The sequence below is a fragment of the Cyprinodon tularosa genome, unplaced genomic scaffold, assembly GCF_016077235.1.
Source record: "Cyprinodon tularosa strain WSP-4 unplaced genomic scaffold, ASM1607723v1 ctg90, whole genome shotgun sequence".
NCBI lineage: Eukaryota > Metazoa > Chordata > Actinopteri > Cyprinodontiformes > Cyprinodontidae > Cyprinodon > Cyprinodon tularosa.
This window is the reverse complement of record NW_024039674.1, coordinates 3,230,615-3,242,433: the sequence shown is the minus strand read 5'-3', so window position 1 is coordinate 3,242,433 and position 11,819 is coordinate 3,230,615. Positions and strand designations below refer to the sequence as shown.

Here is an 11,819-nt window from a genome sequence, read left to right as displayed (position 1 = left end):
AAAAAGAAAGCTGTATTACCCTCCCCCCACCTGTTGCTGCACATTTTACAACAGCTAAACATACAACCAAGCTGTACTCTTACCCATTGTCTCCTGCTTCATCCTGGAGCGGGTCGTTGGGGGCAGCAGTCACAGCAGAGACTCCCAGACTTCCCTTTCTGCAGACACCTGGTGAAGCTTGAGATGTTCCCAGGCTAGCAGAGACACAGTACCTCCATCGTTTTCTGGAACACCTCCCTAGGGAGCAGTCCAGGGGGCACCTGAAAAAGATGTCTAAGTCATTAAAAAAAAGAAAACAGACAGACAGATAAAATTAAATCAAAGCATAAAAGTCACACACTTTTTTAATATATTAAAATCCTTCTTGAGGTTTAATTATCCAGTTTTAAAAGGCTCACATCAGTGATTGAGTGAAGGTCCTGAGGGAGCTGGTTCCAGACTCTGGTTGTTGCGATGGCAAAGTCCCAGTCAGCCCTATGTTTAGATTTAGTTCACTGAATATTTAAAGCTATGGTTGGTAATGTTGGAGAGCTAGTAAGATTCAAAAGCAGAACTCCCCACCTCCGTTCAAAGCTATGTCCTTCTCTGCAAACTTGAAAACGCATCTCACAGCAGAACTCAGCAAAGCAGAGGGGAGCCGACTCAGCCATTTCTTTCAATACATTTTGGACTTCAACCTAACCCAGTCGGGCCAAATGGCAGGGATAGGATTGGAGTTTTTACAGGATTACAGCTCTCACAGACATCTGATTATTTTACATTCCTTTTCCTGAATATGGTACATAAGGTATTGACAACTCTCAGGGGATTAATAACTATAGCTTTAACAAATATTGGACCAATCAACTCTGGGTTCTATCACACTTAAAAAATAAATCACAAAATCACTCATGGAGGATGGGGCCAGATCATAAATGGCTAAAAAAATAAATAGATAAAAGCTCAAAAATGTAATTTGAAAAAAAACATGGGGACAGTGGACAAAGGATGGTTTCAGTGGGGGTGAAGCCTTTGTTTGGGACCAAGTCATTACTTCCCAAAACATAAGTAAATTTCAAGTCAAGTCACAAGATAAAACTAAAATTTCAAGTCTTCTGTAGTCATTATATCTGTAATTTGAGTCACTGACTCCCATCAAGTCATCAATTTAAAGTCCACACCTCAGCAGTAACAAGAGGAAGTTTTTTTTTAACAGATGACTCTACATTACATCAATTGTTTAGAAACTCAGGGAGTTATAGACGTCAAATGTGCTAGATTTAATTCTACAGGAATACTTATCGAGATGTTTCTTACTTTAAAACAGAAAGACCGTTTAAAAAAAAAGGTTTTCAAAAAAGTATGTTTACCTTTTTTAAGAGATATTTCAGCTCATATAATTTTAACAGGGAATAACAATGGTTTGTATAAAATTCAGGAATACCACGTTTTCTTATCTGTGAAACCATTCAAACTACTTCTTAGTTTAAAATAATTGTTTTATGAGTTTTTTTTATGTTGTTTGTTATTTTTTGGTTTGTTTATTTGTTTTTTTGTATCCTGTTTTGCCAATATAGATTTGGGAACAGTTGTCCTAGAGCTAGATGATAGCCCAGCACATTTGCATTCACAAACAGACCATTTAGACGTAAGGTTGATACTTTTATATTAAACTTTATAAAAAAATATTTATGGAGTAAAATCTCATACAACGGACCCAGAGATGAAAAGGGAGTTAAGAAAGAAAGAGGGAATAAGAACTAACAGGAAAGATAGAGAGATAGAGACAGGGAAGAGTGTATGAAAAGAGAGAAAATAAAACAAAACCGCAAAAAATCGACTCCTAGAAGTCTGCTTCTCCACCTGTATGAGATGAGAGGAACAGAAAACAGATAACATAACAAAAAGAGGGCACCAGAAAACCAAAGTAAACATAAACAAAGCATCTTTAACTTACCCCATCAACAGATTTATTTCCTTAAACAAGAATATTTGATCATAAACAAGAATTTTATAAATAGCATTTTTCCTCGGTCCTCAGGCATCATCTTAATGAACTCTGAGTGTCAGATTTCCTCCAACTAAGGCAGCAACTATTTGTGTTAGTGGAACAAAGTGACGATCACAAGCAGAACACGCTTCTCTCTCATGCATCCCTAATATGCAATCAGGCAGAATGTCAAGCTTGATTTGTGCTGAAATCCACAGCTAATAAATATGTAAACAAAAGATGCATCTTTCATTCAAACGTTAGAAGGAAACAGACTGAAAGAACCGAAGACAACAGAGAAAACGCCTCAAATAATGAAGTTCAAATAAGCGTCTCCTTCAGGCCTTTCTGACAAGGCCTCCGACAATCCAGCATGTTTTTTTACCTTATTGAAAGTGTTTAAAGTTTACATATCTGGATCTAGAGCGAGCAGATGTGAGAAGACATGAAGGAGCCCTGCGGTTTATTAGGGTCAGCAGAGTGCAGTTATCTGTAACGTCCATTCCAATGCGATGCATCAGATACACCGAGAGTATCTGTCAGTGTCAGAAGATAAGGATCCAGTATTCAAGGCAGACAAACAGATTTCCCAAAACGTTTATTAAAAACTGAGTCGGAGTGAGTGGCGTCGGCGTATAAGGCGTAAACCCCTGCGGGTGGAGACAGCAGGTAAGTGATCACGTCTTTGGATGATAATGGATAGATGAGTGACTAACCTGGTCTTGTAGTTCAGTCCAAATCCAGAGGGTGAGTATGGTTCCAGCTGGCCAGCTGCCAACGAAGTATGGCGGTTGCAGAATAGAGGGTCCCAAATGCTGATCTATCAGTAGTCGGAGGACAAACAGGAGATCAGAACTGAGGAGACGGATGTAAACAGGATGATCCAGAGGGAGAAGCCAAAGCCGATGTTGTTGACATGCTCGGGTTGTCAGAGCCATGAGGTCAGAGGTCCGGCGAAGTGCCAAGAGAGAATCCAGGATGGGCTTGGGTCACAGTTCCAGGTACGGTACAGAAACAGGTAGAGATCCAGCAGGAGTCAGAAGACAGGTCAGGCAAACAGATCAGACAGGAAAAGGCAGGCTTAGAGGTCGAGAGGCAGAACAGGTCAGGATCAGGTAATCAGAAAACAGGAATGCTGGAATAAGTCTCAACAACGGCTCAAAATAATCTGGCACTGATGACTGGTCTGAAGGCTGGTTAAATAGAGATTAATGCAGAAGGATCAGAGAAGCGAGTAATAAGAACTGGGCGGAGCTAAGCAGGTGTATGAAATTAGTAATCAGACCCTACATCAGTGCAGAGGTCATAACAGCGTCGCTGTTCAGGGATGGAAATTAGTCTTGTCTCCCACTTAACTATAGTTACATTGAAGGCAAAAACAGACTAGGAATTACTCCAGAAGGATGCATAGAAAAGCGATGACAACAGAAGGTCTAGGGAGAAAGATGGTCCCTCCGCTCCATTCACTTCCTGTCCTGCCAACATGAACCATTTAGAGCAACAGGTTCACATTTTAATCCAAAATGGTCCATTCTAAATAGCTCAAGGTTGCTGCTCTGGTTACACCTGGTCCAGAAATGCACAGCTTCATCAGTTAACCTCCTGGAAAATGTTTATTAACTGGGACAGTAAGATGTGTGAGAAATACAGTGAACCTGGAGTTCTTTGAAATATAAAGATATCATGACGGACATCATGACGGATCCTCCGTTATGCTTAACATTAGGAATGCTACATGCGAAGAGAGAGTAGGATAAACAAACTATTTTTGCTTTTACTGTTAATGTCTTACATTGTCATGGAGACGTCATGAACTAAGATGTCTCTCTTGGTTCCAGTTCTCTTCCAGAGGTGTGGTGATGGTTTTATGTCCTTTAGCATCCTGCTCACTCTGCCTGATGCCAAGATGAACAGAGGCTTTCATCAAGCCTGTGATCAGCAGCTAATTAAAATGGGCTTCTGCGTCACGTCATATTTATTCCCCAAGGAAACATGTAGTTATGGATTACTGATCTAAAGTTCATGGAAACTTTAATTAGTAAAGTATAAATTATGCTTTATTTAAAAAAAAATCTAATTTAACCTTTTTTCACCCAAATCAGTTACAAAGTCAGGAGTTCAGATTTAGCTGTTGTCTCTTTGGGAAATGTTGTGTTTACACAGAATGACCTGTCCCCCCACATCTGCCTGATTACAGCCGCACAAAGTCCAGCTGCTTTTAGTGCGGTTGCTTAATCAGTCAGTGGTCGTGTTGTTGTAACTTCCCCGGAGGAGGAAAGCTGGGAGTGCGCCAGACAAAGGCTGAAACCTGACCCTGGAAATCCCAGAGCTGGACTCTTTGGTCTCTGCTGGGACGTGTTTCTGTCTGGGTTTTGGCTTTTTGCAGTGATTGCTTCCATTTCACTTCTATAAATAAAAGAATATCATTAATATGGTGCTGAGAGAGCGTCATCGTAGAACAGTCTGGTTCCCTTCGCTCAACTCATACACTGATATCACCTGACAGAAAATGAAATAAATAAACCGATATGCTGACATATGAACCTGAAACCATGCTGTTGATTCATCCTGAAAGGCTTGGCTACAATTGCACAACACAGGCCTTGTAAGGAGCCAGTGACCCATGGCCTGCTGTGATCCATGTCTGACTGACATCAGTGCACATCCATCGGCACTGGTTGCACCTCAGGCAAGTATGGTGACCAGGCTATTGGGAGGGAGGGGGGTCCAGACCGCAGCAGGCATCGTTTAGCCTTCCTGCTTCAATCTCTCAGCGATAGCAGAGCGGAGGCAGCGATCCAACAGATCTTTGGCTATCAGGGAGCTGGGGATGCCCATGTTCACTCTCTGATGTATAAAATCACCCAAATGTTTGTGGGTTTAAGGGAATACTTTGTATTAAACTGTTAAACTTCTTCCACTCATCGGTTTTTCTTCTACTTCATTTTAAAGTCTAAAGAGGTTTTAAAGTCCACCTTTCAAAGACAGAGTTTAATTCCATAACTTTCTCTTGTCAGCAGAATATCTCCTTCACCTTTATCCACCTTTTTCATGGATGTTAGGTTTCTGTTATGTTTTTTATGGTTTAATTCTTAATTTGTTGTGTTCTTTGTTTTTTTCTGAGTTACTGTCTTAGTCTTGGTTCTGTTATGTTTTCTTTTGAGTGTTTAGTTTTACTTTGCTCCATGTTTTTATAGTCTTAGTGGTTTAATTCCTATTTCATTGTCTTTTCTAGTTATTTTCAGTCTTCCAGGTTTTTATTTGCTGCCCTCTTGTGTTCTCCTTTTTCCCTAGCTCCCTTTCTGTTCTGCTCTTAGCTCACCTGTTCCCAATCTGCTCATTAGCCCTCTCTTTGTTTCTGTCTCTCTCTCTTCAGTTCCTCTTTGCTTGGTCCTCATCTAACTTCGTCTAACTTCCTCCAACTCTGTCTCTCTGAGCCTTCCTCCTTGTGTTAGTGATCCACCTGATGTCTCCATGGTTTCTGATTCGTTTTTGACTTATTTTCATGTTTTGATTTTTTGGGGATTTTTGGACTCCTGGTTTCTTGTTTGTTTGGACTTAGTTTTCATTTTGGATTCCTGGTTGCCTGTTTGTTTTGGTTTTCATTTCATATTTGGATTTTTGTATTACCTGCCTCTGTGTTTCAGTTACTATCATTAAATCCACGAGAAATTCACCTCTGCCTCCCTGCCTCTGCTTTTGGGTCAAAAATCCGAAACCTGATCGTGTCAATGGAGGATTATTCAGATTTCTTTATAAAAAGAAAAAACAAATACATTTTAGCATGTATATGTGTTCACCCCTCCTGGGTCAGAGTTTGGTAGAAGCGCCTACACCTCCAGGGATTTTGGGATTCTTATCTTGCAATCTATCCTTGCAATTTTGTAACTATACATTAGTTCCTGAATACTTACTCTGTGTTTTGCAGGTAACTCATTAGTACTGGTTAATTTTCCATTAGTTACTGATTAGTTCTGCAGGCATCATCTAGCAATGAAGTTAATTTTGTGTATGTTATTGTAAATTGTTCCCTTTTATTGTCCTATAAAAATGCTGATCTCTGTTAAACTATGTAATCTATTAAAGATGTCTGACAAACTTGTTAATGATCAGCTTAAGAAATATCTATTTGCAGAGAAAATCTTATCACCACTCTAGTTTCAGGAAACAGCACAGTAGAGTTACAGCCTCCATAAAAGTTGTAAATGATATTATTGAAGCCTTAGATAACAGTCGCTGACCTGTCCTTTTTAATTAGCTTATCTTAAGTAAATTCTACAAAGGGTGCTATGAATTTGTTGCTCTGGAATGGGAATCGTTTGGGAAGACACGAGGCAGGGGATGACTCTGAGTGAAGGTTAATGACCCCTGGTCTGACCTAGAAAAACCTGCTGGATTAGACTTTAGTTCTGGGGAAAGAAATTAATAAATCTGCAAGACAGAGCATGAATCTTAGTGAAGCTTATGAATAAATAATAATACCCTGAATTCAGCTGAGTATCTATACTGTTTAAGTCGGAAAAAAACAACAGACAGCACTTTGTGGTTTTCATTTCAAGCAGCCATTGAACGGTATTGAAGATGCAATTGCTGCTGAGTGGCAACATCTGATGCAGGATGGAAGGTGATCCTGGGACTGATGAGGGCTCTAATAGATCTGTCTATCGATGGGTTATGGAGAAAGCAGAAGGAAGTTTGAGAAGCGTGCAGGCTGCAGCAGAAAGACGCCCTCTTCTTGTGCACCAGTGAATCTCTCCTCCCTCTGTTTTCCCCTCTCTCTCTCCGGCTCTTCTCCGCCAATCTGCGCGCAGTGACGCTGCGCTAAAGGCTGGATCTATCCTGGGCTTCATCATCATATTTATCACACCCTCCCAGATTCCCACATGCTTACAAGGGGCTCATTCTTTTCTCCAGCTGTAGGAAACCCAGCGGTGCCTCCCGCTGAATACCTGAGCGCAGCGCCTGTTTTTCATGGGATGTGGATGAAGGCACCTATTTCCGGGGACTTTCCCTGAACAACACTGAAATGTGACGCTTTCCTCAATCCGTTTAAGTACTGATCCAGCCGAACCGGACATCTCCCTTTCCATTTTTTGAATATCTTGCCCCATTCGCTTTAGATCCAGGCTGGACGGACCCGGATCGTGCGCGCTGCGGGGTCTCGTGGGATTGCGCGTTTAGAGAGGATCTTAGATCCCGTGTTTCCTGTTCTTCTGCACGGGAAGAGGGCCGGGCAGATGAGTATGAGGCTTGCAAACATCTCCCTTTGGTCAGAACCAACCCGAACCGACTTCACTTGAATGGTAAAGGGATCGACTCTGGACTGGATCCGGGTGATGTGGCAGATTCTGGAGGCTGAACGCTGAATCCTTTCCTCAAGACGGCCAGTGAAGATGGGTCCTACTTGTTCAATGTGTATCTCATTAGACTGGCGTCCAGTTTGATTAACATCATCAGTGATGTAGTCAGCCTGGTCATCTGCGTCCTCATCATCTGCACCAAGTACTCGCATCTGCTCAAGAAGGAAACCGTGAAGATGATCCTCCTGCGTAAATTCCGGGTCCTGATCCTCATGGTGTTCCTGGTGGCCTGCTCCATGCACATCATGATCGACCTGTTACCCAAGCTGGAGCGCCAGGGCACCGCCGGCTGCTCCTGCGCGCACACGCCGAGCGAAGAGCCGGTCCGCAGCTGGGCCAAGCAGAGCTGGCCCAACAAGCACACCCTGCGGATCCTTCAGGACTTCAGCAGCGAGCCCAGCTCCAACGCGTCCTCCCGCTCCTTGGATCGGATCCCTGCTGACAGGGCGCCCGGTCCGCAGCTGCCCGGTCAGCGCGTCGACAGGAAGCGAGCCTTCATCCAGGAGGCTGGGGTGGCCCACAGGAGACCGGCCAAAGGTTCCAGGCTGTCTGCTCTGTTTGAGCATCCCTTCTATAGAAGATCTCTGCCGCCTCTGACGGATGAAGACACGCTGTTCAACGTCAACACGGACATCAGATTTGACCCCAAAGCTGCGGAGGACCAGGCATGGTAAACAGGGGCGCATATAGGCTGATGGAGGGACAGGGTGGCTGGGGGACCAAAGCCAGATCAGCTGCCTGGTAGGAGTTTATTTTGGCTCAGATTCTGGGCCAACCTGATTTCATTGCTTTGGCTGGAGGAAAAGTCAGTTTAGGGTCAAACTAAAACTATTATGCTGCCATTATATCATCATCCACCTGTAGAACTTGTCCTGCCCCCCCTGTTATGTTCCCTGTTCTGAAAACAAGCTGCAAACTTTAAAATATAAATAAAATTGATGGAAGTATCAGTATATTACCTTAATTTGAGCTGGTAGGAAATTCAATTTGCTGATGGGGTAATCTGTTTTATGTGTAAAATGAGAAATGCACATCTCTAATAACTAATTTCAAATTATCCAAATAAAGAAAACCCTCCCTTTGGTAGATCGCCTTAGTTACCTGTTTAAATAAGGATAAATATACAGATTTTAATACAGCTCCACTTTTATCAGAACTGTTTTTACAGTGTTATACTGTATCAGTTTCTTATGAAGTGACGTACTGACAATAGACACAGTAAATAAAACATCCCTTGGAAAATGTAAATTTTTCACCTTGACAATTTGCTTAAACAATTATTTAGAAAATGGAATAGGCTTTAAGCTTCAGCTGTACTAAGATAGGATCGCAGTATTTGTCTGCTAGATCACGGGTCTGCAACTCTGGCTCACTTAATCAATGCACACTTGCTCTGTTTTTTGTCTGTGTGTGTTATGGTTTTATTCTTTGCCCCCATGAAAAAAAAAAAGAAAAAAAACACTGGACCATCTCAAACTGTCACTACCTTTTAGACAGCCATATCTGTAACTTTATGACTTAATTAAAACGTTTTTCAAAATCGTTTTGCAAAATGTTGGATCTAATTATAGAACATATTTGATAGTTAAAGCCAAACAAAGACTTCACTTTAGTACATATATATATATATATATATATATATATATATATATATATATATATATATATATATATATATATATATATATATATATATATATATATATATATATATATTATTTTTTTTTTTTTCCCTTTTTATTTTCAAAATTCCAAATTTTCCATGATAAAACTTTCTCTCAACTAAAACTTGTTACATGTTCACATGCTTATTAAGATTAAATGTCATTGACATGTTCAGGCAGTCCTGTAACTGCTCTGTCTTCATCCTGTCACTGTCCAGGACCGGGGAAGGTACAGATGATGAGTTTAGTCCCACAGGGGAGCTGACGCCTGAGTCCTACCCCAACTGGCTCCGCTTCCACATTGGGATTAACCGCTATGAGCTGTACTCCCGACACAACCCGGTCATCGACGCTCTCCTTAAAGATCTGGCGACGCAGAAGATCACCAGCGTCGGTGAGCTTTTTAGTTCATATGATAAAATCTATTTTGAGTTGGTTTGATTAAGACAGAGGATCATGCAAACAGTAGCATTTTATGGAATGAACAAATAGTTAATAATCCAAGTTGGATTAGCTGGTTCCCAATCCCTATCAATGACTCATGGAAATACTCAGGTTAATTTGTCAGATAATTTGGATTTAATCATATTCTAGATTATTTTTCCTGTCTCCCTCACTACTGACCATGCCTCCCTGTGCAGAGAGCCATATCCACATCAGCAGAATCTGACACTGTGAGCTTATTGAGTTTATATTAGAATAACAAACACAAACCGGAGGTAGGACAATGGTGAATTCTTAGCAAACCTATGGTGACAATGGAAAGAAGTTATTTCCTTTAAAGAGAAGAAAAGGTCCATCAGAACCAGAACCAGTCTCACTATAACCTGCAGTCAGCTGGAGAATTGAGAAAGCAGAAATTTAAAAACAGAAGAGCAGGAGATATTAGAGAAAATCCTAGAAAGAGTTTAGTGGACTAGCTCTGCGTGCCCCTCCTCCACCTGTTACTGCACACTTTTCCCTTGCATCCAATAGCCTGTTGTCTGAGAGACATTTTGGTTTTAATTTTCACATAAAAGATAAAAAGCTGCTATTTTCCCCAATATAACTAACCAAACGTACAACAAGTATCTCAAACACGTTTTCCAAAGAATGTGTAGCAGATGGACTATCTCCTCCAGCCCCCATGCTGAACATTGACTCACCAGCATGCAAAAACACACAAGTATGCAAAAATAAAGAAAGAGGTAAAGAAAGAGAGCTGCAGGCTATCAGACACCTCGATCTCCTCAGCTTGCACGTTCCTGCCCTTCCCGGTCAAGAGCCAGAGAGGAACAGACGGTCACACGGCCAGCAGCCGCAGCGTGACTTTTTAGATAATTTGAAAGGAGCTGTGTACCGTTTCTGCAGTGAAGATCTCCTCCTGCTGAGGATGCAATCTGGCATCAGGCTGAGCTAAAAATCCACGCAGGAGCACCTAGAATAACCCTTTTTTTTATCTCCCCCTTCTTGGCCGCGTTTGACTCAAGCATTCCGAGAGTGCTTCTCGACTCAAGGTCGGCCGTCTGTAAAAAAAACACAAAAAAAAAAAAACAGCATTTCTGATTCCAAGTTTATCTGGCAATGACAAAAATATAACTGCCCTTTAGCAGAGATTAAATGCTTATCTAGGAGGATTAGCTGTTCATAAAACTCCCATCCATGCCTGGTTGCTGGTATAATACAACACTTTATTTTCCTGTCATCTCAAGGAGATGTTGTCTAATTTCTTTAGATTACTCCATACTCACAGCCTGTTTGGAAACAGGAAGCGGCTCCTAGCATCTCTTGCCAGCTAAATACATGGTGCTTCAGTAATTACAGAGTCTTAACACAGGCCCTGGGCAGAAAACCAGTAGAGCCCAGCAGCAGTTGTCTATTATTTAGACTTAAGGGTAGGAATGCTTGGATGTATTCATGAAAGTAGGCGCTGGTGAACAAAGCAGATATGATACATTTCTGCTGCTGGTTGGAACAGTTTGTAACTCTGACGGTCAGAGTGCAGAACCCGGGCAGAGACGTAGATAAACTCTTCTGCAACAACAACGTGGGCCTTTTACTGCATGTGGGCTGAAATGAGACAGTATTTCCAAGGCTTCTGCTTGCAAGCGTGAGTTCCTGATCAGTACAGCCCAAGTCGGCTGTTTTAAACTCGGTTCAGAACTCTGGAAGGACACCCAGGCTTTTGCACAGGTCAATCAGACATCGATCTCTTCACCTCTCGCCAGTTTTTCTGTGTAAACAGTTTGCTTCCTGATTTTTTTATGTAAAAAAAATAAATGAAAGCATTGATCGTTGGCAGAGAGCCACTGGAACGCAGCAGAACCCATCGATCAGTGCTGAAATCGCACCTTTGCCTTTTCAGCGTTTTGGGTCCCAGCTGTGCCTTCAGACTGAATCATTCTGCTGGGGGGGGGAGGAGAAAACTAGAAGAGATGAAGATGATTGGAGAGACAGAAACCCAGAAAGAGGCGCAGAGAAACGAAGCAGTGCTGCACAGAACAAGCTCACATGTACAACAAAACACCGTAGGGTCAGAAGAACCGGATACTCAACCAGGACATGTTTCAGTTTATCTCCTGTTTTTGAGCCCCTGAATAGACGATAATCCATGAATCATACTCAAAAAGGTTAATATTAAATGTTTAGAGGACTATCTTTTACTTCTGGGTGGATCATCTAAATAAGTGGTCCTCCTAATTGTCAATCATTCTGGTGATATGAGTCTGAAATAGTGGGAAAATTGCAAATCTTCTTTTGGAAAGTAAGCTTGTATGAGCGATGCAAACAGCAACTTTTAAACAGAGTGTGCAGGAGGAGAAATGAGCTTGTGAATTTTCACGTTTA

The 11,819-nt window shown here is 41.7% G+C and overlaps 1 protein-coding gene across 2 annotated transcripts in view; it reads left to right on the top strand.

Moving 5' to 3' along the window:
- Positions 1–6,802: 6,802 nt before the first annotated feature.
- Positions 6,803–11,819, top strand: part of fam20cb (FAM20C golgi associated secretory pathway kinase b) — a 57,287-nt gene continuing 52,270 nt past the window's right edge. Inside the window, exons 1-2 of one of the 2 annotated variants that reach the window (XM_038274118.1) lie at positions 6,803–7,999; positions 9,212–9,387. In XM_038274118.1, coding sequence (XP_038130046.1) covers positions 7,506–7,999; positions 9,212–9,387 — 670 coding nt within the window. In that variant the 5' untranslated portion in view covers positions 6,803–7,505. The remainder of the gene's footprint in view (positions 8,000–9,211; positions 9,388–11,819) is intronic. The other variant, XM_038274117.1, reaches the window with a different exon arrangement.